The sequence below is a fragment of the Centruroides vittatus genome, unplaced genomic scaffold (genome assembly GCF_030686945.1).
Source record: "Centruroides vittatus isolate TY-2023 unplaced genomic scaffold, ASM3068694v2 contig_866, whole genome shotgun sequence".
NCBI classification, from domain to species: Eukaryota; Metazoa; Arthropoda; class Arachnida; order Scorpiones; family Buthidae; genus Centruroides; species Centruroides vittatus.
Window position 1 is genome coordinate 695,964 of NW_027122565.1, and position 27,721 is coordinate 723,684.

At 32.5% G+C, this 27,721-nt stretch overlaps 1 protein-coding gene across 2 annotated transcripts in view; it reads left to right on the forward strand.

The window, feature by feature from the left end:
- Positions 1–27,721, forward strand: part of LOC136982850 (histone-lysine N-methyltransferase SETDB1-like) — a 99,996-nt gene that overhangs the window by 19,368 nt on the left and 52,907 nt on the right. For both annotated transcript variants that reach the window (XM_067279380.1, XM_067279381.1), the window contains exons 2-11: positions 7,854–8,035; positions 8,107–8,284; positions 11,769–12,013; positions 16,014–16,454; positions 16,545–16,617; positions 17,172–17,272; positions 17,341–17,378; positions 17,833–17,969; positions 18,075–18,295; positions 18,855–18,936. In XM_067279380.1, coding sequence (XP_067135481.1) covers positions 7,854–8,035; positions 8,107–8,284; positions 11,769–12,013; positions 16,014–16,454; positions 16,545–16,617; positions 17,172–17,272; positions 17,341–17,378; positions 17,833–17,969; positions 18,075–18,295; positions 18,855–18,936 — 1,698 coding nt within the window. The remainder of the gene's footprint in view (positions 1–7,853; positions 8,036–8,106; positions 8,285–11,768; positions 12,014–16,013; positions 16,455–16,544; positions 16,618–17,171; positions 17,273–17,340; positions 17,379–17,832; positions 17,970–18,074; positions 18,296–18,854; positions 18,937–27,721) is intronic.

Below are 27,721 nucleotides of genomic sequence, written 5' to 3' on the forward strand. Positions count from 1 at the left end.
ATAATTAACAGTGAACAGCATGCCCATCATGGAGATGATGTTACACAGGTCTATTTATCATGTCTCCTCTCATTCAGACCTCCGAGGAATTTGACAATTATATACAATTCCGATTAAACAAAAATTACAATTAAACTTAAAACTAATAGTATTACTACTTAAAAACTAAAAAGGGAAAAGAAGGATAGAGAATGAAGATAGTCTACTGGTAGTTTAGATTTGTGGGTCCTGATACTAAGGTAATGTCGACAATGGTCGCCTTGCAGATGGTGAATCTCCAATCCGTCAGCATCCAGAAAAATAAAAAACAGTCACTCATAAAAAGGTGCTGGGGCAAATCATTGGACCTTTGCGGAAGAGCTGGTTCAATTATTTTCGAGTCCTTGTCCCCACATGGTCTGTACTGGCCCTCTCTCTCTTTCGTCTTAAGCCACGTACCTTGTCTCTGGGTGACTCTCGCCTGACTTCTCTCCTTGGTGACGAACCAAAAAGTGTCCATTATTCTTATCGTTGTGACTCATGGTTGATTCAGGCAGGACCCCCTCCTGTCTCTTTTGTTAAAACCACCAATCAGGATCAGGACCCACAAAAAATGCCATTCCTGTCAGGTGACAGGAAGGGTTAAAAGCGGAAGGGAGAAGAATTAACCCGGGTGAGGTCGCAAAGGTCAACAACGTATAGAGGTCGCTGCGGGTCACCTTGACCCGCATTTTAGATATTAATTTTTTTCTTAACAGTTCAACTTTTTTCACTTTTTTCTTTTAAATATTATTTTTCATTCTGTTTAGTAATTTAATAAATATGTATGTTTACTTTGTAAGCCTTAGTTAATTATTTATTAACATTCGAATTACACATTAAATTTTGGGGAAAATTTTTATAAGTATCTGAAAAATTTTAACTATTTAAAAAGACATCAAACAATTAGTGATGATAGAAGTTATTTTTATCATAGAAAAGATATGTCACTTTATGATTATAAAAAATTATATTTATTTTATTTACATTACATTAATAATACAAATTTACGCAGACGTCAAGGGTCGCTGCGGGTCACCATGACCCCAAAGAGCAATTATCTCTTAACGCGTTCTGAAAAACTGAGTAACAGCGATATGTTCCGATAATGACAATAAATTTAGGAAGCTACTGTGAGTCCTATCGGTAAAACTTCATTATTAACGATTCAGTCGATCATGAAATAGGGGGTGGGGGTCAGAATGGGTCATGCGACCCCTCCCGGGTTAAGGAAAGAAGAAAGAGTTCTAATTCTATATACAGTATTTACACACAACAAAATGGCAGACAGCCACACAACAAGGGGAAACATTCTTTGTCTCCATCTTCATTCATTTTTCTTTTCCATACTTTTTTTTTTTTTTTTTGAAAAATTTTAGCTTTTATAATCAACTTTAAAAGATGCATGTTGCTTCCCTGCATTCAGCTTTTCAAAAATATTGCATGAGTATACTAGTTTTAGCAAAAAATCTTCATTCACAAAATTATCGGCATACTTATGGTCTTCAAGTAAAATATAAATTTGCTGTGACAGTGTTCAAATGTACAAGACAAAACCTTATCACAAGAGACCCATTGTGACATGCTGTACTACAACAAAGACTTGTGCATGGATCCTATAGTCTCAAATAGTTTTTTAAAAAATCTTGCCTTTAACGACCAAGTTTTTATAAAGTTTACTATAGTCACTACATATTCTAAGGCCTAGTTCAATGTAGTACTCAGATATTTTGATGTGAATACTTACCTGTAAATAATGCAATCCATTGTGCATCAGGGGCTTTGCTTCATATTAAGTGCCTGCCATCCTCTATAACAGCTAGAATAAAATGAGCACTATCAGTACAGACACCAACATATTTGGTCTACTCCAAATTGTTTTGGGATATAAAAGTACCAAGGATCTTGAAGTCTTGACCAACAGTGATACTTTTAGAAAAGAGAAGGTCTTTTACAATGTTGTTACCATCTGTAAATTGTACAGTACTGTACCAGCAAAATCAAATGAATAAAATTATGATCATGTGTGGCCTCATCCAGCTTCAATCCAAAGTCCTTCCCTTTTACTTGTTCAATTAATTGATTATTGAGGTCCTTTGCCATCTACTATATTCTGCAACTGATGGTGTAGACAAAGGTACTTTTGAAAGCTGCTTCCCAGCAGATTCATCGATCATAATTTATGTTCACCATATCTACAGCAGATGATAGAATGAATTCTGTGATGGTATGAGGTTTCTTACACTTGCTATGTGCCATTTTGTAAGATGCTAGCAAAGCATTGCTTAATATTGATGCCTACTTATAAAAACTACCTTTTTCTTGATTTAACTGTTTTAACTTTCTGGTAAAATAGTCACAAGATTAAATAACCATGCTAGGATAATTGGTTTCTAAATGGCATTTCAACTTACTTGGTAGCATGCTAAAACTTTCATATACAGTACACACTGTGGCCTCTTTTCATCACTGACTTCTGTTACATATAACCAAAGTCCAAATAACTGTCATTATATTTTCAATATTTATGCTTGAAACTCTTGCCACTGGTTGATGGTGTGCTTTTGTTTTCACTCTCCCAATACTTCTTACTGTTTAGTAAAAACTGATCCATTTTTTTAAAATACATATGAGAAGAAATACTTCAAAAACTTCACTTGACTTAATCACAACAATATTAAGTTGATACAATCTCAAATTAATTCAGCACTAAAATCACATGAAACTGAGCTGTTTATAAACAAACACAAAGTACTGAGAAAGTTCAATAAACTAAAACAATTGAGAAATTTATTTATAGTAGAGCACTATGTAGTAAACATTTCGTAGAGGCCTCCAAAACCAGTTATTACTAAATGAGTTAATGATTTGCACTAGGTCTGCTAGATATATAATTTTATTTTCATTTTCAATTCAATGTAATAAAATGTGATATTTTGCAGTGCCCCTGTGAGAAAGCTGTGGCTCCCCAGGGCACTGTGGTGCACACTTTGGAAACTGCTGCATTAGATAATACATGTAATGCATTAATACGGGCATTATTTATAATGCCAGTATTATTCACTTTTTGAAAAACATATATATTTTGAAGCAGATTGTATTGATGAAACAGGCATGGAGGTATATACAAGGGTTACTCGAAAGTTTTGCAACACAAGAAAATCATCCATGATGAATTAAAGTGTTTATTTTTTTAATAATAAACTTTGATGAAATTTGTTTATGCATAATGTATCATATAATCTCCCTTAATTTAAATGAGACAGATCTCCTTTCTAATAGTTAAAATGGAATTTTCATCTAATGTGATGGAATTTTTACTGTCAACTTTTAAATATCAATTTTTAAATACTTTCAACTTTAATAATGGGATTTGACTGTATTACTGTCTTATTAAACTGAAATTAAATTTATATTTTCAAGAGTTCTGTTTGTATATTCTTCTTATCAAGTAACTTGAGCAGAATAAATAATAATAAATGTTAGCCGAGGTAACCAGAATAAATACTGAGTTATCTTTGGCATAATGTCATCATTGAAATTAAAAAGTAGCAAAGTGAATTTAAAATATTTTTATCATCATCAATTTTTGGATATTGAGATATTTTGAGATATTTGTAATTAAAAATTACACAATTAATCTATTTAAATTTTATTGTAAATAAAAATAATATCACTTTACAAACATCACATTAATTTTAATTCTTTTAGTTTGATGCCATTTATTTAATTTAAATTCATTTTTGTGGATGTGATAATTTTAGAATATTAAGAAATTATTTATCAATAAATTTTTCAATTTATTTATATTTGTTGTTATGCCTTAGGATTATCAACTACAAAATATAGTATGTTTATAATTAAAGTATACCACTTTAGATCACTCTGGAGACAAAACTGTTAGAGATACGTTGATAAATTTTGTAGGAACATTTATCTCAACGTTGGGAAAACTATGAGCAGTTTCAAAAATAAATACTATTTTTGCAAGTAGGGTGTATAATGGCATTACTGTTTGCAGCAGCATCAAAGGAACTGTTCAACATGCTTCCTGCCTCTCTCAGCTACATATTGCAATTGAGTTATCATATCAGCAACAGCCAAGTGCAACATGTCAGGACTAATCAGACTCACTCCCCTTTCAATTTGCTTCTTTAGTTTTGAGAAATCTGTTTCCACCTATATAAACTCTGTATAAACTCTTTTTTTGAAAATTATTCAGAAATTCAACAATATTTACATAATTACATAAATTGCATTGTCCCAAGGATTATTTAAAATTTCCACCGTGGGTCTTCAGAATGGTGCGTAAATGCAACAGTGACCTGTATGATATTGTGAAAACTTTTAGTGCTGTTTGTTGGTGGGATTGGATCTTACAAGAAAAGACTGTCATCAAATATATTAAATATGTGTTTTTAATGTCATATCATTGGTCATTTTTAACAAAGACTGTATTTTATCTTTAAGTTGTTAACCATCTTGCTCTGGCTGGAGTTTTAAAAAGGATAAAAATTTAAATAGACCCAAATTTCTTTGTATGGTCATTATTTTTTAAACTAACATGTAAATTAATTTTTTATTTAATCTCAATTAATCATTATAGACTTCTATTTGTCAGTTTGTACATTGTTTGTTACAGTTGGGTAGATGTATTTTCTGTTGATTTCCAAAAGTTGGTGTTATGTTATTTTCACCTGCAATGGCTCTTGCCATTAAGGTCTGAATCACACTAGAAAGCCATTCAGTCCTGCCAAATATTTATCATTTGTGTCTAATGTACTTGAGCAGACCGAGACCTGAGCATTATTCATAGTATAAATAAATACATACATTGGGCACAATTGATAAATATTTGATCAGACCATAAATGGTTTGATAGTGTGGATTAGCCCTAAAGTTACTCAAAGCATATTTCTAAACTAACATTGATATTTGATTGATATAGTTTGGGTTATGCATTATGTCAAATTTCACTCCATGACATCATCATGTTGATTGGCATGAGGTAGCTATTTACTGTTTTCATCAACTGTAAAAAGAATTTTGTATTTTTTTCCATGTTATGAATCTAATTTTGCAATAACTACAGAACAAACTTTAAATCTAACAGTATTAGTGGAAATTTTTGATGCTAACATGAAAAATTCATGAAAATTTACAATGACAAACTCTATGAACCCTGTTAGAAGTAAAATTTTTTTTAATGCTATTACTAGGCTTACCATAATATTTTTTTCTCAAACCGGGACAATTTTGAGAAAATAGTCGCAACAGAAAATTAAGCCTACTAGGATAAGTACCTATGATTGAAAGGGCTAAATAAAGTAGTTGTTAACAAAAACAACAAGTTAAAAGCAATTTTTAATAACTGAGCTAAACATATACAGTCAAACCTGTTTTTATGCGATCTTTTTTTATGCGATTTTTCTTTTGTGCGGTATAGTTGGCAACTAGTCTCATGCGATTTGTCATGTCTCACGTTGACTTATTATAGCTAAATAAACTTATAGCATAAATGAACTTATTATAGTAATATTATTGCATGAATATGCGAAAAATGAAATAATTTATTTTTTAAGTCAACAAAACACCACCTGGACAAAAATATGTAAAACAGACGATAGACGAGACGATGCAGTCAAGTGCTGACATCCATTGTCAATAAATTCTATTTCGTACGGTTTTGAGTTATTTTCTATGTGAGACTTTTTTTATGCGGTCCCTATTAACCGCATAAAAAAATATTTTTTTAATTGTGTTGTGAAAACTATTTTTTATAGCCACTCGTGAAGTTTCGTGCAATTTTTTAATGCATTTTTTTTATGCGGTCCCTATCCACCGCATAAAAACAGGTTTGACTGTATTATTATTAAGTTATTAATATTTATCACTAGTGCAAACTTTTTTAAAAATTCTTTGTCGCTTAAATCTGTACATTTAAAATATGACAATACCTTTGAGGAAGCTTATTGCTTGCCTTATGTTTTGCACATTTCAAGTGATTTTTAATGTTTGAATTCCCACCATAAGTTACTGAAAATTCTGAAAAGCACAGTTCATATTTCACTTGGTCAATATGATCACAGCCTTTTTTTCAATCATCAGTAAAAACGTGGTTTCTTTTTGACATTTTAGAGATTAAATGAATTTAATGTGCAGTACGAAATAGTTGCAAATGCCGACCAGCAATTTGAACTCGACTAAGATACGACATGCGCAGCAATGACGTGGCCAGTGTAAGTTTCAGTATTGCCAATTCTAATTGAAACAAAACATCTAAAAAAAATGAAATAAAAATATCTGGATCTCATAGGCTATGTGCTTTTATAAATTCTATGAAAAAATAAAACATCTAAATTCATTAGGCCATATGGTATACATTTTGGGGAAAACATCTAGACAACATTAAAAGTACAGTAATACTTTGACTTATGCTACCCCAACTTACATGAACCTGGAGTTATGCAATTTTCAAATCTCGACGATTCATCTTTTGTTTGAGTGCCATGCAACTCTTGATTATTCACTCCCCCCCACACTATTGTTCAGTTTACATGTTCGGATGTGTCGCATGGAATCGACGCATAGCTACAATTTATTTTATGTTATTTATTTCTGTGTTTGTTATATCTACAGAGAGTTGAGAGACTATACTATGTCATCTAAACGAAGTAGAACTGATTCTTCTGCATCAAACAAGAAAAAAACTTTACATTCCAAAGATAAAGTTTAACATTATTAAAGACTTCGATACAAAAATGCAAATTTGTGAATTGGCAAAACTTGATTCTTTAGACCCAGTTCAATCAGATGATCGAATGATAGTTGGAAACTTGACAGAAGACCTCAGTTTAATTGAAAAGGGTTACAAATTTTAGAAAATGTAGATGCCAAAGAAGAGTGCATTTATTCTACAAAACGAGAAATAAAAAAATTATTAGCATGCTACGAGGAAATTTTGCGGGATAAAAAAATCTTTGAGCCATCAGGCGAATTTGTTAGATTTTATGAAGCCTTCTACATCAAAATAACTTTGGTTTACGATTTTAATAATATAATTTGTTATACATATGTATTATCTAAGATTTTATTAAACATTTTTTTCTAAATTATTGTTTTCTTTAGTCTCCGGCCCCAATTAAAAATAATTTGTATGTGTTTATATGTGAAGTTATATCCCGACTTACACGAATTTGACTTATGTGGTTATCACTTGGTCTCACCTATCACGTAAGTTTAGGGTATTACTGTACTTAGATCTAGATACGAAATATTTAGATTGGCAACAGTGAGTGTAGCAAAGGGGTAATTGCCAAATCGCTATTTTACTCGAGGCTGCACTATTTTTACTTTTTGTATATTCTGCACTTTTAAAATTTTACCAAATAACCGGGACAAAATGGCAAACTGGCCAGAACGCTGGGACAATCCTGGTCAAAACGGGACATCTGGTAAGCCTAGCTATTACACTATTATTACTGTGTATTATTCTGTATTGTTGAAATACAGCATATTTAATGAATTAATCTTCAAAATTAAATAACACTGAAAAATTCAATACTTAATTAATACAAGTAATTCAAGAAAGACTAATTAATAATTCATTTAAATTTGTTTTTTACTTCAAACATAATTGTAAGTCTTCAGTTTCAGAACAATTTGTCTTTCTTTCATAGCATGTGCTTTCCAGATGAAAGCCTAACAGCTGTGATAGATTAACTACCATCTGCTATGTTGTATCAATAAATAGAATAATAAAACAAAATTAAAATTTAATTTTGATTATTTTTTAAAGGAGTAAAAAAATAACTTCATTCTGTTTTTATTTTCAGTTTAACTGAAGCTGGTATTAATATCAGAATGACAATGGGTAAACAATCTTCACCAGTGAAGAAGGTTTTCAAAGATATTAAAGATATAAATGGTTGTTCAAAGTCAGAATATCAATCAAGTACTAAAGATAATATTAGAAGATCAAATAGGCTTTCTTCTTATGTTCCAATATTACCAAAATGTAAGTTATCAAATACATATATATATAATTTTCATATGATGTACATTAATAATTTATTTTTTCCACTTTAGTAACCAAAACTAGAACTCTAGAAATGTTATGTAAAAATATTGGAATGGTTATTCCTGATATTTCTGAAGTAATTGTTGTTCCCTTTAATCATAAAAAATGTGCAGTGTGTCATTGTAGTCACAGTCAAGATAGAAATCCTGAATTATATTTCTTTCCATTCCCAAAAGATCCAAGAAGGTATGTTTTGAATAATTTAAATGGTACTTATCTGTTAAAGCCCCGCATGGAAAGTCATGTAACATGTATCTCCCAATAGTGTGCATCCCTCCAAGGCAGTTCATGCAAAGACAAAATATCACTTATTTCAAGGAATCAAAATTTATATTTATTTCAATTTTATCAAAATGAAAAATTAAAGAAAGGGGAAACTTTTTAGAATAAATGAAATACTGTTCTATTCAAAAATTCAATTTCTAGATTAGTATAAATAACGTGCAGAATATGAAAAAGTACAGTACGTGAGGTATGAAATAGTGCACTGTTAATTCAACATTAAATATAATTTGATTTTTCTAAATAGTACAAAGAATTAATTTTTGTTATTGTTATTATGTTACATCTATGGTTGTTATTAACATGTTACATCTATAAACATTCCTTGAATTAAAATTTAAAGGAATATAACTTATTGTTTATTGAGTCAGAAGGCCAAATGCACCTTGACCTAAAAGATCCATTTTAACACGTTGACTGCCACATGACTTTTTAGGATTCTGTTGTAAAACGCCAACTTAATTTAATTATATTATATTATTAAAAACTCTAATCAGAGTACATAGTAATAATCAAATAGCATATAGAATGTGTTTTTTCTTAAAATAAAGGTATTACGAATTATCTCGTAGTTGGCTTATGTAACAGAAAGCTCTTCGCTAAAGCCAAACTACGAGTTAATTCGTGCACAGACACGATTCGTCCTGTCACTTCGCTACAGCCAATCGGAGATGTGCGTCTAAATTCATTAGTAATAAATCGGATATAGAGGCGAGCACATCACATTTACGTCTTTTTTGAGAGTGTTATTTTTTATTTATTTTTATAATCAAATTATAAATATCCCAAAATGGATAAGAAAAGACCACTGACTAAAAAACAACTTGATTACTACACTAATCTAAGTGATTCAGAATCTGACAAAATTTTTGGTGAGGATGGGGGAGTTTATTTGGCAGCGAAATGGTCCTGTTACTGTATGTAAATGGAAAGACAAACGAGAAGTCCTTACCATTTCAAACATGCACGTTGTTGAAATGGTAGAGGTGTTCAATCGCAATGGAAAATGTTCGATGAAACCGAATATAATTCGAGATTATAATCATGGAATGTCTGGCATTGACGATCAGATCAAATGCTATCGTACTACACAGCTCTAAGAAAGACTATTAGATGGCCCAAAAAGGTTGCATTACATATTATAGAAATATATATACATAATGCGCACAAACTCTTTCAAAAAGCAACTTCTTCTAAAATAAAACTTATAAAGTTTAGAGAAGCATTCGTCAAAGCGTTGATTGGAGAAGAGATTCAACCAGTTTCAAAAAAAATTAAATTGCAGAAGCTTCACTATTTACAGAGTATCCCATCTACTCAGAAAAAACAACATCTGACAAAGCCATGTCGAATTTGTACCAAAGCTAAAAAACGCCGAGAAACGCGTTATTTCTGTCCAATCTGTCTTGAGAAGCCAGCCCTTTGCGTAGAAGATTGTTTTAAAAATTATCACAAACAATAAAAATATCGTTTTGCTTTCGATTTTAAATAAACTTTTTATGATTATATTTTCTGTTCATTTATTAATAAATGTTCTGTTCATGTAAGCCAAACTTGATTTTTTGTTCTTGCCCCTGAAGCTATCTATTCATATTTACACTGATATACTACGAATTACATCGTAGCTGCACAAATATGGCAAGGAAACAAACTACGATATAACTCGTAGGTGGCGTCCTAGGCAGAAACGGTAACTACGAGTCATCTCGTAGATGGCAGTCAACGTGTTAAGCCCCAATAAATTACAAAGGTATAGGTAATTTCTTGAAATAAAAAAACAGAAGATCTCTGAAGGAAAGCAGAGGAATGTCACCAGGACTCAAAAAAGGAAAATCCAGATAAACAAGTCTACCTGAGTAAATAATTTCATACTCTCAAATGAGATGCAGATTCAGTTTCAGTTAATACAGATGTTTATAAAAGTGACCAAAATCAATCACAGTTGATAAGCAAAGGGAAGGAATGGAACCTACTCAAACAGATGTTCTCAGATTACTTATTAATATGCTTATCAATAAGCTTATTGAATGTCTTTTAACCTAAAAGATATTAGACTAATATATCTAAAAGTCATGGTTTCAGAATAACATTTCTTGCCAAGCTTAGGATTAAAAATCACATTAACCAGCTACTAGGCAGATCACATATATATCTTAATACCATAAAGGCCTGATAAATGTGACAGAAAAATGGGAGGTAAAATATCAGCTCCATATTGCAGGTGAGCTGGTGATACCATCAGCTGCAGCTGATTTAAATGGATCAAATAATTCATTGATCCATTTGATCTTAACAGTGAAAACCACCAATCCAGCCAATATCCAGGATTTTGTATTGGGGACCTGGATGAGAGCCTACAAAACTTAGATTTGAATTATCAATTTCTGACCTTGTGAAATAAGTCTCAAGTAAACAGAGAACAGTTTCGTAAGAAGAGGTTGAAGCTTTACCACTAGGAAGTATCAAGGAACCCAGTTCAGAACAGTTCTAAAATATTCATGAAACTTTTAGAAACATTAGAAATGTTCAAGCAGAAGTTCCTCTATGAAAATCCTTTTGTCCTTCTAAATGCTTTCTTATACTGGATGAGTTTCCTGATAGACTTTCCACTCATCAGTACTCTTAACTCAATTAAATAACTTCAGAGTTAGACCTCAGAGAGTTCAGGGAATTAAAAGGTGGATAAACTTTTCTTGAGTGCGATAAGTAATGAAGTAGATCCAAGAATGCATTGTTGAACAAGGTGAACAGCCAATTTATTCTAAATTTAAATTCATTATAATACCTTTTTTGTTAAATCATTTAAAATAAAATACACCACATTTATATAGAATACAAAAAAATCAGCTTCAGGCATTGAAAAATTCCAAGCAAAATTGAATAATCCATTCTTTACAATCTGTCCCATAAACATAAATGCACCTGTCAACTACTTACTTGCATATTACCACATAATACTAAACATTTCATGATAAGTTTGATTTCTTAAAAAACAAATATTCTGATTGTATAAACAAAAAAAGTTACTTAAGTATTATTAAATCAAATTCATCTTAATTCAATGTTTGATTTGAGTGAAATGTAATTAATTCATTCGTTTAAAGCTTACCTAATTTGTTTCTCTAAGTGACATGGTGTGATATTAGAAAATGACACACTATGCAGAGCTTTAACAGATTAAGTACCATTTAAAGTTGTCAATGATCAATTTTAAGGCTGATTGATTAGCTATATAACTTTTCATTTTGGATTTTTTTCATTTTTATCTTTCATCTTATCATTGCATAATTAATATCATTAAATTATCTAAAAACTATTAAAGTGTTTAGTGTTTGTATAGAGATTAATTTTATCTGAAATTATAATAAATTATAATTTTTTTTATCAGATGTGCACTTTGGGCTATTAATTGTAATAGGCTGGATTTATTTAAAAATGACATTGATTTTATCAATAAGAATCTTACTCTGTGTGAAGATCATTTTGATGCCAGTCAGTATTATATTTACTATATGTTTTCTCATACACCACTGAGTAAAAAGCATTTGGTATGGAATGCAGTTCCAACTATATTTCATGTTCCTAGTCGTCCTCCAAGAGAAAATTACATAGAGCCTTCTTTTGAACAATATAGTAAGTGATTGTATATAAATTATATTTATGATAGCAATTTTATCTAAACAGTCTGCTTATTTAAATAAAATATTTTGTAAATAAAAATTTTAATTATAATAATATTTTTACGCTATGATTTTCATTTAAAATATTATTTTCCTGAAAATCTGAATAATTATTGCCAATAAGTACTATAAATATATACTCTGCTATAATAGATTAATGAAATCAGATCTATTGTAGCATAATATGGGGCCATCCATAAATTACATAAAGGTGATTTCGGCCATTCTAGACCCCACCCACCCCTGTGTAAGAAACCATAATATTTTCTTTGATACCCCCTTCCCTATCTTATGTAATATTTAAGCATGATTTTATAGAAAGATTTTAACAAAAAAACTTTTTTTATGAAACCCTAAAAACCTTAGGTATAAAATATATAATTATTAATTAGTTAATTAATATGTACTATTATTTATAAAAGACTTTATGTGAATAAATTTAAAAATGTAAAAATTTAATGACTTTGAATGAACAATTTATTTTAAGAACTTTATTTTTTAATTATTAACAATCTTTTTATTATTATTATTATTAATCAGTGTCATAATATTCATTTTTATATTAGTTTCAATTTTCACTTGCCCATGGATTTTTCAGCTAATTATCAAGTGATTCAATCACAGGCAAAGAGTCTGATTCAGAAACTTCATTGTTTTTTAATTCAGGAGATTCCGTACTCTCAATATCTTCAGACATCCATTCAGCATCTACTGGCTTTATTTGATCGTTAATTTTCATTATACTGTTAAATTCTTTCAGTTTCAATAGGCGCTCAAAATCTGTGGTATGGCTAGCAGCAGTCGATTTTATTGTGTTTTCCACTTCTTGTGGCAATATAAGTTGACCTTGAGTAACTCACTGCTTCAGGGTCTCCCAGTCCTTGCAGTCTATTAATCACTATACTTGCTTAAACTGATGGGATCAATTTGTGTCTTTCCGATACAATAAAATTGTGATTGGGAAGCTTTACTCTGTACTCTACATGCATTAGGATAGGTGATTGTTTCTGTGCTGCTTTTAGACTGATAGGCACCCATGCCTTATCATCTTGTGAAATAAATGCAACTTGTTTTGGTCCAAGAGCAGAAGATAGAATCGCTAGCATATGTGCTAGCGATTCTAAAGCATGTATCGAGGCTGTACAAAACCAACTAACAGGGTGAGCTCTATGAATATCATTTTGAACTTGGCATAATTTCATGGGAGCAGTTGTTACATGTCTTTTTCCTTCAATGGTATTAGAATTTTGCAGAAGAAGTCGCAAATATGTAGTGCTTCTAGATAAATTGAAACCTTCTTCCAAAAGCTTTCTATGCAACTTGTCGAGAGTTTTTACATGCTCTTGTTTCATGTGTGTGGCAACGATCATGCATTGCACCTCCAAAAGAAGCTATTTCTGTAATAGTTTGTAACAAAACTGGCTACTCCTCTTCAACCTGCAGTCTCCCATCATTTTTTTTTTTTTTTTTTTTTTTTTTTTTTTTTAATTTCAAAATTGAAGCTGCAGCCACATTAGATTCACATATGAATTTCAGCTTGTTTTTTTGAGCAGCTCTGAATTTTTGCTGGTAATTGGCATTTTCTTGTTTTTTTATATCAAATTCTGTTTGGCTAAACCTAGTTAATTTTTGGTTTTTTTAATATCATTTAGTGATGTGTCTCCTCCTAGATTGGCATCTCAAGCTAAAAGCTGAATGTTCAATTTATTTTTTAAACTTGTAATTTTTTCAGTGTCCTCATCTTGAGCTGGAGTTTTGTATGTTTTTTTTTTTAATAAGCTTTTGGCGAAGATATACTATTTTCAATAGTAGACTCAACATTGATGCTTTTTGCAGTAGGAAAAGGAGTATTATTATCTTGGTTAGGGGCCAAATTAGTTATTATTTTTGCAATGACTTCAGACTCTTTCTTTTAATTGACTAGGTTATAATAATTCTGTTTCATAAAAAAGAATAATTATATATATAAGTTCATAACACTTTATTGATAAGAAAGCAAAAAAGTATAAAAAGCAACTTATATACAACATACCTTACTAAAATACGACAATAAGCCAACTATTCAATTTTTATCTTGAGTGTCATAATGGTTTATATGTTATTGTATAAAAATAGTGTATCGGTATTGTCTCAAGCTTTTGCTTTGGTCCATACAAGATTTGCATCTTTTTGAACGTTATCACTTCTTGTCAGCATGTGCTTTTTTATACGACTTGAAGAATCTTTGGTAAACATCATCTAAGTTTATTTTTTGCATTTTTACAATTATTATTCTATCACATCACATGAGATGGCGTTAGTACAATGAGTGTTCTTAACATAAACCACCCAATTAAAATCAAATTCAAAATTCCACCATCCAACGAGATCAAAAAATAAGAATATTATGTAAGACGAGATCTATTACCCCTCTACTCCTGAGTAAGAAATTGTAAGAAATCCTTGACCCCCATCCACCCCAAAATACCTTACATAATTTATGGACAACTCATATACAGCGTGATTCTGTTTTTGTGTATTTGATATACAAGAATATGATCAAATGAGTTTTTTTTTTATCTCTGATTTATTACATAAAATATTTGATACAAGTGTTGATTTGATATCTATGAGATAAAAATATTTTATTTACAAGTTGTGAAAAGATTGAAATTCCCACACACTCCAATTAGATGGCTCTTAGTTTCTAATCTCCATTTTCTTTGTTTTATTACACCATGCTTTAATTTGTTAGGTGTGTGCTATTCATTTTAATGTAGTTCTGCAGTTTAGTAAATTTTATCTATGCATTATACTCTGTCAGTGATTACTTTTTCATTTTTATTTTATTGGGCTGCAATTTGAAAAAAATGTAGACCTTTAAATTTCCACTATTGTCCTTCTGTTTGTCTGTCTTTTCTTAATTTTGAGAATAGAGTTATATAGATGAAAGACAAGATTAGATATGGAAACCTTAGGGACAGGAGGGCAGGTTAACTATGTAGGAACTTCTGATGCAAACCGGAAGTCACTTTATTTCAATTCAAAAATTTCCCCCGAAAGGTGTTAGATAGATGACTGGCATGACTATTGTTAAAGGAAAAGTATGATGAACAGGGCAAGTTACTACTAATTTGAGGTGGAGAGAATTAAATTAAACAAATTAAAAATATGATTAAAAATTGCAATCCTGCACTGTAGCAATATCACAATAAATAATTACTTATTCTATTTTATTTCCTTTCTTAACTAACTATTGTTTTCTTACATTTAAATAAAGAAATGTCTAATTTACATATTTGCTTATGTCACATTTTTTTTCTTTCTTCAAATTAGCTTATTTTTTTTTTTGTTGATTAACCTAATCAGCACTATCATTTAGTTCTTTTGATTTAGAATAATTGGTTGATAGGTTTTTGTAGTGTTTTAATGTTATTTGGAGAATGTTCGGTAGCATAGTTTGGCTGTGTCTGTTCAAATTTTGAATATAAGGAATAATGGGAAAGCCTGTACTAATTTTCAAAGGTTTTCAGGAATGAGATACACTCCTAAATCATATTTATAACGTATTTTTCTATATTTATATATTTTCTCTTAACCTTATAGTTGTCATCATTATTATTGTTTGATACTTTCTACTGGATCTTTTAGATATGAAAATAAAATCATTGTTATAATTATATTTTAAAAAGTTATATATAACAAAAATTTCAAATATAGGTTTTGTGTATGTTACAAAATAAGTATGTACGAGTAATTAAACTTTAGTTATTCTGATTTTTATTGTCATACTTTGTTACATTAAATGTAAAATTAGCAATTACCTTTCTTTTTTTTAATAAAGATTTAATGAATGAAATATTATCAAGAAAACAGTTCAGAACAGCAATTTTGAAGCAATTTTAGTTTTGAAATGTAAATTAAAATTTTCAATATTAATCTGACTGTTTAAAAAAAATCTTTTCATTTTACAGAACAGTTAAATCAGGAAGCACACGATGATTTACAAGTAGTATTATTACCACAATCTCCACCTGATGAAGGTCTTGAAATATTACCAGAAAGTTCAAATGGCTATTTATCTGATGGATTATATAATTCAGATGATGACATGCCGCCATTGAATCCAGTTTGTGAACTGCATGAAATTAATGAACAAGTAAATATTCCAATGAATGATAACTTTAATAATTCTAGTAGGAATAGTAATCATTATAAAAATATGGAATATATATTAAATGAAGATGAATTCCAACCATTTTCAAAAAAATTGCGTTTAAGTGAAGGAGAAGTAAATTGCAAGAACAGATTTCGTTTAACAGAAATAATTCATTCTATATTTAAACAAAAGAATTTATTAGAAGTAGAAAGATGTGAAATTAAATCACTTTCTGAAAAATGGAATTCTCTAGAAGGTAATGCGCTTGAATTTTTCTCTATAATTAAAATAAATTTGATGTTATTGAACTTAAAATATTTATTTATTGTTTGTTTTTTATACATAGGGAAAAAAATTGAAGTAGAAAACATGTTTAAATTACTTGAAGACGATGTTGCTAAACTGAAAAATGAGTTTCGGTACATATTTTATATGATTAATTAATTTATACATAGGTAATTAATAAATAAAACAAAGCAGACAGCATTTATTATAATATAATAATATATTTTATGAAAGAGTTGTTTAAACCAAATAAACTGACTAAAAATGTATATAGTAAAACAAAAATATAGTAAACCCTCAGTTTAAGACTAATTGGGGGAAGTAATGTCCACTTTGCTGAAAGTCCATTAAATTGAATGTGTTGTAAAGTTCATAATATTTTAGGATAGCCATAATAAGATTTTAACATATCATGCACATTTTAAGTTCATTATTAATGTATGTTTTTAAAAATATATATTAATAACAAACTTAAAATGAGCAACTTATAATAAAATGCTATTATGATTTATGAGTATGAATAAAATAATATATTAATTATATTGAATAATTTATACTATTGACTTATTGAAGCAAACTTTTATCATGCTCTTCAATTAATTTTAAGCTTTAGTTAAAAAGATGAAATACAAAGCAAATTAATATTTTGGAACAAGAACTTATTAGCTATAAAAACTTTTATTTACAGAGATTTACAAAAGAAAGAGATAATAGATATAAGTGATGATGAAGCTCAGGAAAATCAATCATTACCAGAAGGTATCATTCTTTCACCGTTACCAGAAAGTTGTATGTTTATTTTATACTTTTCTTTATATATTAAAAGTGATTTCATTTTAATAACTTCTTTTTTCTAGATTTTATGCAAGATAAATCTTTAAATATTAATTATCGGGTAAGTGTAAGTTTAATTATTTGGTACCCAAAACTTTGACTACAAAATTTTTTTATTGAAGCTTATCAAAAGTAGTTATGACTGATAGATTAGAAGGACAATAAAATATAATGTGAATACAATGCAATAAACTTAACAAATGCAAAATTAGTCAAACTTTGAATTTTGCATTAGAACTTTTCTTTTTAACTTTATTCTAAAAGTGCTAACAATTGTTCTTACTGAACTATAAACTATTATGTATTAGTCTTAAAAATTGCATTAAGCATTTTTATATATTGTAATTTGATTTTTAAAATTTATCAAATTTTTAGTGACTAGTGATTAGTATTTAGGTTTGAATTATTCTGAGATATGAAATATTCCAATAATAAATTGAAAAAGCATTGATGTTTTTGTATATAATTTTCTTTTTTTCTGGAAGAATTTTAATGAAATGAATTTATTATTTTAGAATAATATTTGTCAAAATTCAAGATCTTTTAATGAAAATAACAGCCGTATCATTGAATCTTCATCTGAAGTAATACATTTGGGTCAAGTAGCAATTTCTAGGCCAAATCTTCCTTCAATTGGACGTGTAGAGAGAAGGTTTGTTTATTGCTATTATTTTTATTTAACATATAAAAATATATACAATACAAAACATAAAAATTAAAAAATATTAAACTAAATTCAGCTTATTATACTTTTCAGTGATCTAGTCATTGGAATGCAAGTTATTGCTTCAAAATTATCATTCCTTCACAGCTGGTGTCGAGCTGTCATTTTAGATGCTTTAAATGGAAGTCAAGGTGAAAAACTTTACAGAATTAGATTTGATGGAAAGAAAAATGGTGGTAGTTTGTGTACAGGAAAGCAGTTGGCATACATTGATAATCCATGGGTGATATTACCAGTAGGATCTCGAATTGTTGGTATGAGAGATTATAGTTTTTTTTTAATATGTTTATTAGATTGGAAAATTTCATCAATTTGAGTTTAAAAGTGAATCAATGAAAAGTATAAAAATGAAAAACTAGACACAGATACTGGTTTTATTTATGATATTCTATTCAAAAATGGTTTGTTCTTAAATGTCAATTTCAACAGATTAGTAAATTTCAATGAATGGTTACTTTATGCTCATGCTCTGATTACATTTTGTTTATGGTTGCTCTTAATCTGTTCTAACTACTTGAGTTTGTTTATATTCATTATTTTTTGTTAATGATTGTATGTGGAATGATAGGGTATTATTTGTAAATAACTCTGATCTGCTGTAAGAGAACAAAGGAATTAAAATTGCTATATCTTTTCATAAATCCTTTTTTATTTTAAAATATTTATATCTGAATTCCACATCAAAGAAATCAAAAACGTGACATAATCTTGATTGAAAAACAAATAATGATTAACTTAATTTATAAATGATTAATATATACACTGTATTAATCATAGCAAATAAAATTTTGTAAATGAAATTTTATTTTACAGCATCATACAAGAATGATTTTAACGAATTATTGTATCATGCTGGAATTGTTGCTGAACCTCCTAAAGTTATGAATAATTACAGGTAAGTCCAATACTCTTTTAAGAGCTTCTTTTTAAAATTTTTGTCCGGTTGTGATAAATTAAAAAATAAGTACAGTAAGACCCCGCTTAACACTGCCTCGCTTAACACTGATTCAATATAACACGGTTGCTTGACACCTAAAAAATGCTCAAAATTTATGCTGATTCAAATTAACGCAGTATTTCATTGATTCATATATAATATGATTATTCCCAAACACGAACCAATCAGCAAAAGGTGGCAATTTGTTGTAGTGCTGTACTTTCCTTAAATCTATGTTTGTTTTGTTCAATTTTGGAAAAAATATAACATCATGGATGTCATAGGAAATATCGACTTTGCTTGGCAAGAATTAACTGATAAATGCATAAACGGGGCATGGAAGAAGTTATGGCTGGAGGTATCCAAGAATTCTCATTGAGAAGAGCCTGTCGCTGTATCGTTAGGTTGACAACTTAATCGACACAGGAAATGTAGACAAGCAGGATATTGGGGAGTTACTGCAGATTTTTGGTGAGAGCCTTACCAACGACGACTTCAAGAACTGGTAGAACAAGGAATTCATGTAGAACTGGAAAATAGAGATTCTGAAGATGAAGAACCCAAAAAACTTTTCTACAGTTTTCCTTAGTAAAAGGTTGGTAACGACAACCGAAATCGTTGATCAAATTCTACCGAATGATCCAGAGTTTGATAGGAGTGCCAAAGCAAAACGAGGCATTTTGGATGCGATCTTCTGCTACTGATATTTGCTTAAGGAAAAAAAAAGAAAGTGACCAATGAAACTACATGACTTCAAGCAAAAATCAAGAATTTCTGAAGAGCCAGGACCTTCATCACAAAAAATTATCTTTACAATTCTGTGCACATATGTTTTTGTGTTATTTAATATATATTATTATGCAAAAATTTATATAAAAATAACTTAAAATTATAGTAAAATTGCTTATTTCTTGGTTGCATGTTCCCCTATCCCTATTTACTCTGTTACAGTGGTCTCGTTTAACGCTGTTTCACTTAGCGCTTTGTTGTCTAGGAATGCGTCCCCCATGTTAACCCCCGGGGTCTTACTGTATTTGCAATTTTTGTTTGTTAGAAAATTTTTTGAATAGTTCATAATTCCAATTTATGATTTCAATAAAATAATTTGTTGCTTTTTGTTTTAATGAAATCAGTATTTTATGATATTTAAGTTAGACATTTGTTATTGAATTTTATTAAATTGAAAGACTCATGAAATATTTTTATTATAATAAATTTTAATGTAACAATGTAAAAAGTATCAAAATAAAAAAACCAGCAAAATAAAATCGTGGCCGACGTTATTTAACATTTTAATAAATGTAAAATACAGAGCATTCACAAAAGCAACCATAGAAAGGAAGAGGCTACAACAAAGGTTTTTCCTTTGTGAATGCTCTATATTTTACATTTATTAAAATGTAAAGAGGTATGTTTAGGTATATTTTAATAAATTATTTAATGTTTAACTTTATGTAATTTCAATAAATAAATTTTAATAAAAAATTATTTATTGAAATTATTTATTTGTAAATTTTTAACATTAGATGTTTTTCCATGTTGTGCTTTTATCTGTACTATGAAGTATAATAAAGTTACATTAGTTTCTTTCATTTGCTCCATTATTCATTGACAAAATCAGGCACTCACTCACTGGAATTTTTTGAGAGGAGCAGACATCTTGCAGAGAAGTAAAGCGAAAGAGGACATCAAACGTTGCGAAAAGTTTACTGAGTTCAGCGTTATATTCACATTTGCTTGTCGCAAGTACTTTCGACGAACCTTACTGTCGTCGTCTTCAGGCGAGTGCATAAATTTGCCGAAAAACTTTAAAAAGGAACAAATCCGATGCAGAATAGAACGCATAAAGCTTTACCAAAGCCGTTACGGCTTTGGTAAAGCTTTATGCGTTCTATTCGAACGTAAATCAAACATTCAAAAAACGTAACTATGCGAACGTAAATCAAACATTCAAAAAACGTAACTATGCGAACGTAAATCAAACATTCTATGCGAACGTAAATCAAACATTCAAAAAACGTTCGAAAGCCGATCGAGCATCTAGCTCCGCGACTAGCGAGGCCGCGCATGCGCGGACCCGCGCTTACACTAATCGTATATTAGATAACGCTAAAGCGCGTTTAAACGCTTGAATAACGTGACCCCAAATATTGGGCAGCTCAAGAGTAGAGTGGGAGTGTTGCATGCTTCTAGCGTGGTGGTAAGGAGGGATTCCCAGATGAAAACTGTTTTTCTATCATTGCAGCACTTGAGCATATGCGCTTGCGACCATAGCGGATTGTAACCCTGTTCGAGAGCCTTTTTTGCTAGCTCTGTGGTGTGCCTACCCCTCACCACATCGTCTTGGTGCTCGGCAAGGCGGCTGGCAAGCATTCTGGTGGTGGCCCCGATATATCGTGTGCTTATTCCCGTTGCTAGATTTTCCAGTGGGACAGCATAGACCCCCGACTTCTCGAGCGTGGAGAGCTTGTCTCTGTCGTTACACAGAAGCTTGCGCAAGTTTGGAAGTGGAGCTAATGGCAGTACCAGGTTGCGCTTCCTAAATATTTTGCAGATACGTATAGAGAGGGGTCCGAGGTATGGCAACGATGCTTGAATCACCGAAACCTCCCTCTTGCTGCTTAGCGTGGTGCTTGGAAACAATGATTTCTTTACCCTACTGAGCACATGTGTAAATTTTGCACGCGAGAAGCCAGCCGTGCGTACTGCCAAACTGATGTTATCTAACTCGATATTGGCCAGCTCCTGCGTAGAAGAAAGCAAAAATGCCCTTCTTATGAGGGAGGCGATGGCTGCGTTGACATATCGAGAAGGCTGAAAGGCCTCTGCTGGGATGATATACGGAGCTATGCTGGCCTTGTGGTGTACCGAGAATTGTAGACCTTCCGGGACTTACGTATATGCAGGTCTAAGAACGTAATTGCAGCGTCGTTCTCTTTCTCCCAGGTAAAATTAATAGAAGGGTATACGCTTGAGAGATGTTGCTTAAAGGTAAGAAAGGCCTCCTCTGTGTCATCCCACGCTACTAAGTACGGATAGCAAGTGGGGAATCGAACGTTCTGCGCTCTATCTCTCTCTCGTGATGAGTTCCGCTAAGATGGCAGATAAAGGGGAACCCATGGGGACCCCTTGCTTTTGTAAATAAATTCTCTGGTTGAAACGGAAGTAGTTATGGTCAGTGACAAAAACAAGCGCATCTCGTAAATCAAGTACCTGCTGAATGCTGAAGCCGTTTTTTAGTAGGAGAGAGTTAGCCAGCATTACGGCCTCAAAGGTGGGTACAGAAGGGTATAAAGAAACTACACCTAGCTTGTAGAATGTGTAGGCGTCGTGTGGTAGAGCTCCGATGCTTGACGCGATGGTGGACTTGGCGATAACAGGAGGAGGGAGTGAGGGAGTGACGTGTGGGGAATCCGGAACTATGGCGCGCAGAAATTTAGCGAGCGTTTTCTCTAAATAGTAGGTGGGATGAGACCGTTTATTTACTAGCGGGCGTAGCGGCCAATTTGCTTTATGGGTTTTTGGTTGGAAGAACAACCTAGGACACGCAACGTTGGGGGAGGATCAAGAGGCCCAGTTAGGGTTGCGGAAACTCCTGGTAGTGCGATGATTCTTCTTGCTTTCCGTAGTGTCGCTGGAGTGGGGTCCTCACTCAATTCCGAAAAGTGCGACTGCGTTAGAAATTCGTTGGCCCAGTCGCACTTTTCGGAATTGAGTGAGGACCCCACTCCAGCGACACTACGGAAAGCAAGAAGAATCATCGCACTACCAGGAGTTTCCGCAACCCTAACTGGGCCTCTTGATCCTCCCCCAACGTTGCGTGTCCTAGGTTGTTCTTCCAACCAAAAACCCATAAAGCAAATTGGCCGCTACGCCCGCTAGTAAATAAACGGTCTCATCCCACCTACTATTTAGAGAAAACGCTCGCTAAATTTCTGCGCGCCATAGTTCCGGATTCCCCACACGTCACTCCCTCACTCCCTCCTCCTGTTATCGCCAAGTCCACCATCGCGTCAAGCATCGGAGCTCTACCACACGACGCCTACACATTCTACAAGCTAGGTGTAGTTTCTTTATACCCTTCTGTACCCACCTTTGAGGCCGTAATGCTGGCTAACTCTCTCCTACTAAAAAACGGCTTCAGCATTCAGCAGGTACTTGATTTACGAGATGCGCTTGTTTTTGTCACTGACCATAACTACTTCCGTTTCAACCAGAGAATTTATTTACAAAAGCAAGGGGTCCCCATGGGTTCCCCTTTATCTGCCATCTTAGCGGAACTCATCACGAGAGAGAGATAGAGCGCAGAACGTTCGATTCCCCACTTGCTATCCGTACTTAGTAGCGTGGGATGACACAGAGGAGGCCTTTCTTACCTTTAAGCAACATCTCTCAAGCGTATACCCTTCTATTAATTTTACCTGGGAGAAAGAGAACGACGCTGCAATTACGTTCTTAGACCTGCATATACGTAAGTCCCGGAAGGTCTACAATTCTCGGTACACCACAAGGCCAGCATAGCTCCGTATATCATCCCAGCAGAGGCCTTTCAGCCTTCTCGATATGTCAACGCAGCCATCGCCTCCCTCATAAGAAGGGCATTTTTGCCTTCTTCTACGCAAGAGCTGGCCAATATCGAGTTAGATAACATCAGTTTGGCAGTACGCACGGCTGGCTTCTCGCGTGCAAAATTTACACATGTACTCAGTAGGGTAAAGAAATCATTGTTTCCAAGCACCACGCTAAGCAGCAAGAGGGAGGTTTCGGTGATTCAAGCATCGTTGCCATACCTCGGACCCCTCTCTATACGTATCTGCAAAATATTTAGGAAGCGCAACCTGGTACTGCCATTAGCTCCACTTCCAAACTTGCGCAAGCTTCTGTGTAACGACAGAGACAAGCTCTCCACGCTCGAGAAGTCGGGGGTCTATGCTGTCCCACTGGAAAATCTAGCAACGGGAATAAGCACACGATATATCGGGGCCACCACCAGAATGCTTGCCAGCCGCCTTGCCGAGCACCAAGACGATGTGGTGAGGGGTAGGCACACCACAGAGCTAGCAAAAAAGGCTCTCGAACAGGGTTACAATCCGCTATGGTCGCAAGCGCATATGCTCAAGTGCTGCAATGATAGAAAAACAGTTTTCATCTGGGAATCCCTCCTTACCACCACGCTAGAAGCATGCAACACTCCCACTCTACTCTTGAGCTGCCCAATATTTGGGGTCACGTTATTCAAGCGTTTAAACGCGCTTTAGCGTTATCTAATATACGATTAGTGTAAGCGCGGGTCCGCGCATGCGCGGCCTCGCTAGTCGCGGAGCTAGATGCTCGATCGGCTTTCGAACGTTTTTTGAATGTTTGATTTACGTTCGCATAGAATGTTTGATTTACGTTCGCATAGTTACGTTTTTTGAATGTTTGATTTACGTTCGCATAGTTACGTTTTTTGAATGTTTGATTTACGTTCGAATAGAACGCATAAAGCTTTACCAAAGCCGTAACGGCTTTGGTAAAGCTTTATGCGTTCTATTCTGCATCGGATTTGTTCCTTTTTAAAGTTTTTCGGCAAATTTATGCACTCGCCTGAAGACGACGACAGTAAGGTTCGTCGAAAGTACTTGCGACAAGCAAATGTGGATATAAGAGCCGCCGCAAACTACAGGAAGCGAGAGCTAGCGTACGCTCGGTCGCGCTCCCAAGCCCCGCCTTTTTCCCATGATGCCATGGGCCATTTTTGCTAGGGAAGCTACTCGGGCACGAAGCAGCCGCAAACTGCACAACGTTTGCTCTTGTAACGTAGTCCACATGACGTGGATTGGCTATAGAACAAATATTTTATTATAACCTATACTCGTAATCAGTCAGTTTTCGTTCCGAACTTTGAAACAGCATGGGAAAAATATGCCTACTAGTTAAGCCTAACTAGGCTTAAGCTTATTTATAAATAACTATTTACTATTTTAATATACAACCTTTATATCATTTTCTTTTCAATACGTGAATGTATTAATCATGTAATTTACGTACATCGATAAAATTCTATTATTTTTTTTCGACATGTGGCATGTTTATGTAGTCATCCATTTTCCCCTGCTCTCTCTTGCTAGCGTGACTGCTCTCGTTGTTGTATTCTGTGAACAGCGAGAGTACTCTCGTATCGCCGCTCTAGCAAAGGAAAAACCACGTGAGCAAGAAGAGACGGCGGAGCCTTTGACGTCATCGGTTGTGCTAGGGCACATTTGCTAGCGTTTTGCTCTCGCAAATTGCTAGTTTGCGGCGGCTCTAACGCTGAACTCAGTGAACTTTTCGCAACGTTTATACGATGTTTGGCGTGAATATTGTCGTACCGACATTTAAGAGGACATCAGATGTATTACCAAAAAACTCTGAAATTTCAAAAACTTCCTAATAACGTAATTAACGTATTTTATTATTATCTGAAAATTCTACGTTCATGGAATGGAATTCCATGATATGTTGTGGTATGAAGTGATGGATTTGTTAATTTAAATGCATACTGTTATATTCAAGTCAGCTGCCTATGGCAAAATTCGGAATTTGCGAAAATTATATTAATCTGGTGATTGGAATGGCAAATAGCTAGAGAGCAGTCAGGAAAAAACGTCACTTGATGAAAAGGAATATCACAGAACATGAATCAATCTTGGTCTTATACAATTTTACTGTTAATAAAGTTGTTTGAGAAATTCAATCACAAAACACTGCATTTTTACTTTCCCTATGTTATTTCATGTATAACAGAGGGAAAGTATGGCAATTGGTCAAAAAATGGCCCCCTCAATATTTTTACATTTTTACACTCCGTACCTTGAAACATCCAGAAATGCAAAAAAAAAATAGGGTTGTTTTTGTATGTATGGATTTTAGTGTATGTATTTGTGTGTGATATGATTTTTTTTTCCACCCTCTGAAGCTTAATAACTGCTGTGCTTTTTGTCGAAAATTTCCGAAATTTTGAAGTGAGGTTTCTTTATTAGAGGATTGATGTTATTAAATTTAAGTGGTTAAAGGTCGACAGGGCATGGAGATAAACGGAGAGTCGTGTCATATCTCCAGCTTCAATAGGTTGGGGCTTAATGACAATTTTATTCGTTATTAACATTTACAATTTTTTATAAAACCCATCCATACCTTTAAAATTGATTTTATTGCCGTTTTATAATAAATAAAAATATAACAGATGGCGCCACACACCAATTTTAAATGTTGCCGGGAAAGTTAAATTACCAGGACCCCAGTAGAAAAAAAATTAAGCAACACTGGTTGCTTAATTTTTTTTCTACTAGGGTCCTGGTTTGTGATTTTTGTGTATCCGTGAGCTGAGGTATGTTTACTCATCCCTTTGACTGGCAATTTCACTTTTTGGGACTTATCTGTAATGGAAATAATTGAAGTTATACTTAAAGACGACATATCCCAGGAGTTTCTTCATTTAGAATAATAGAGACTTGCACAAAAAATATATAAATTTTTTATAGTGTCTATTATTCTAAAGGAAATAATTAAAGTTGATCTATAGTTTGTTGTCTTTTGGTGCTTTTCCATTAATCTGTCAATCATGCTTATTAAAATATTATCTTGCTAGTTTCTAAAACAGCTGATAAAGTAAATACAGTATATTTTAATCTATTAATATCATCTGGAAATATTAATTGTGGATTGATAAGTGGATTGATGTGAGAAACGAACTTTTTTGATACTGATAGAAAGATCACACTGATCCCATGGAGTTTTGCCATCAACTAGAGAGGATTAAAGCAAATTTAAATGAGTTTTTAGTGAAATTCCTTAATTTTTGTATACAAAGCAGTTACAAATGAATATTTTAAAAAATAATCAGTCTTAGTAATATTTGAAGTACAGAAGTGGAGAAAAGTTTTGAAACAAGTTTATAATTTATCAGGTTTATATAGTAAATGTTTGATCTCTGTATGCTTTTCAATATAAATTGTTGAATATACGTGACTGTCTCAAGCAAACTTAGCAACTGAACTGTGGAATCACGCTCGACATTCCAAACGCCATTGTCAAACTTCTAGGCTTACAGGAAAGCGGTGCTGAACGTCCGACGTACACGTTTTCGCGTTTAAAACTTCGGCCTTAACCTCGCTATTATCTCCAAAAACAAAAACATACCTGTACACCTTACAAGTACAGAAACTGCCGTTAAGCATGCGTAGATCAATTGTTTTCAAATTATTACAGCTTTAGATGTACACAAAACACGTTTTAGTATGAAACGTTCATCCAGTGACTACGTTTTACATTTCGTAATTATTTCATTCTTGAAAGTGGTGGTATCAGGGACGTGAAAAGCTGTAATAGTGGTGTCAAGAATTTTCATTATACAGTATACAGTTTTGGTATTGATGTCAATGTCCATTTTTAATAAAACGATTTTTTGGTTTTCAAATGAACTCTTGGCGGTGTGTTCATTACAGATCACAATTCCTTTTACCGTTGCTTTAAAGTGTATATAATGTGATAACAATTCCTTCAAACTGTTTATAATGAAATAAACTTTGGAATACATTTGTAATGAAATAAATCCGTAATGCACAGCCAAGTGCGTTTGAAAATCGTTTTATTACAAGTGACATTGACACTGATACCAAAACTGTATATAATGGAAATTCTTGACACCACCATTACAGTTTTTTGACGTCAGAACGATTATTTGACGTTCCTGATATCACGACTTTCCAAAGCGAAATACAGT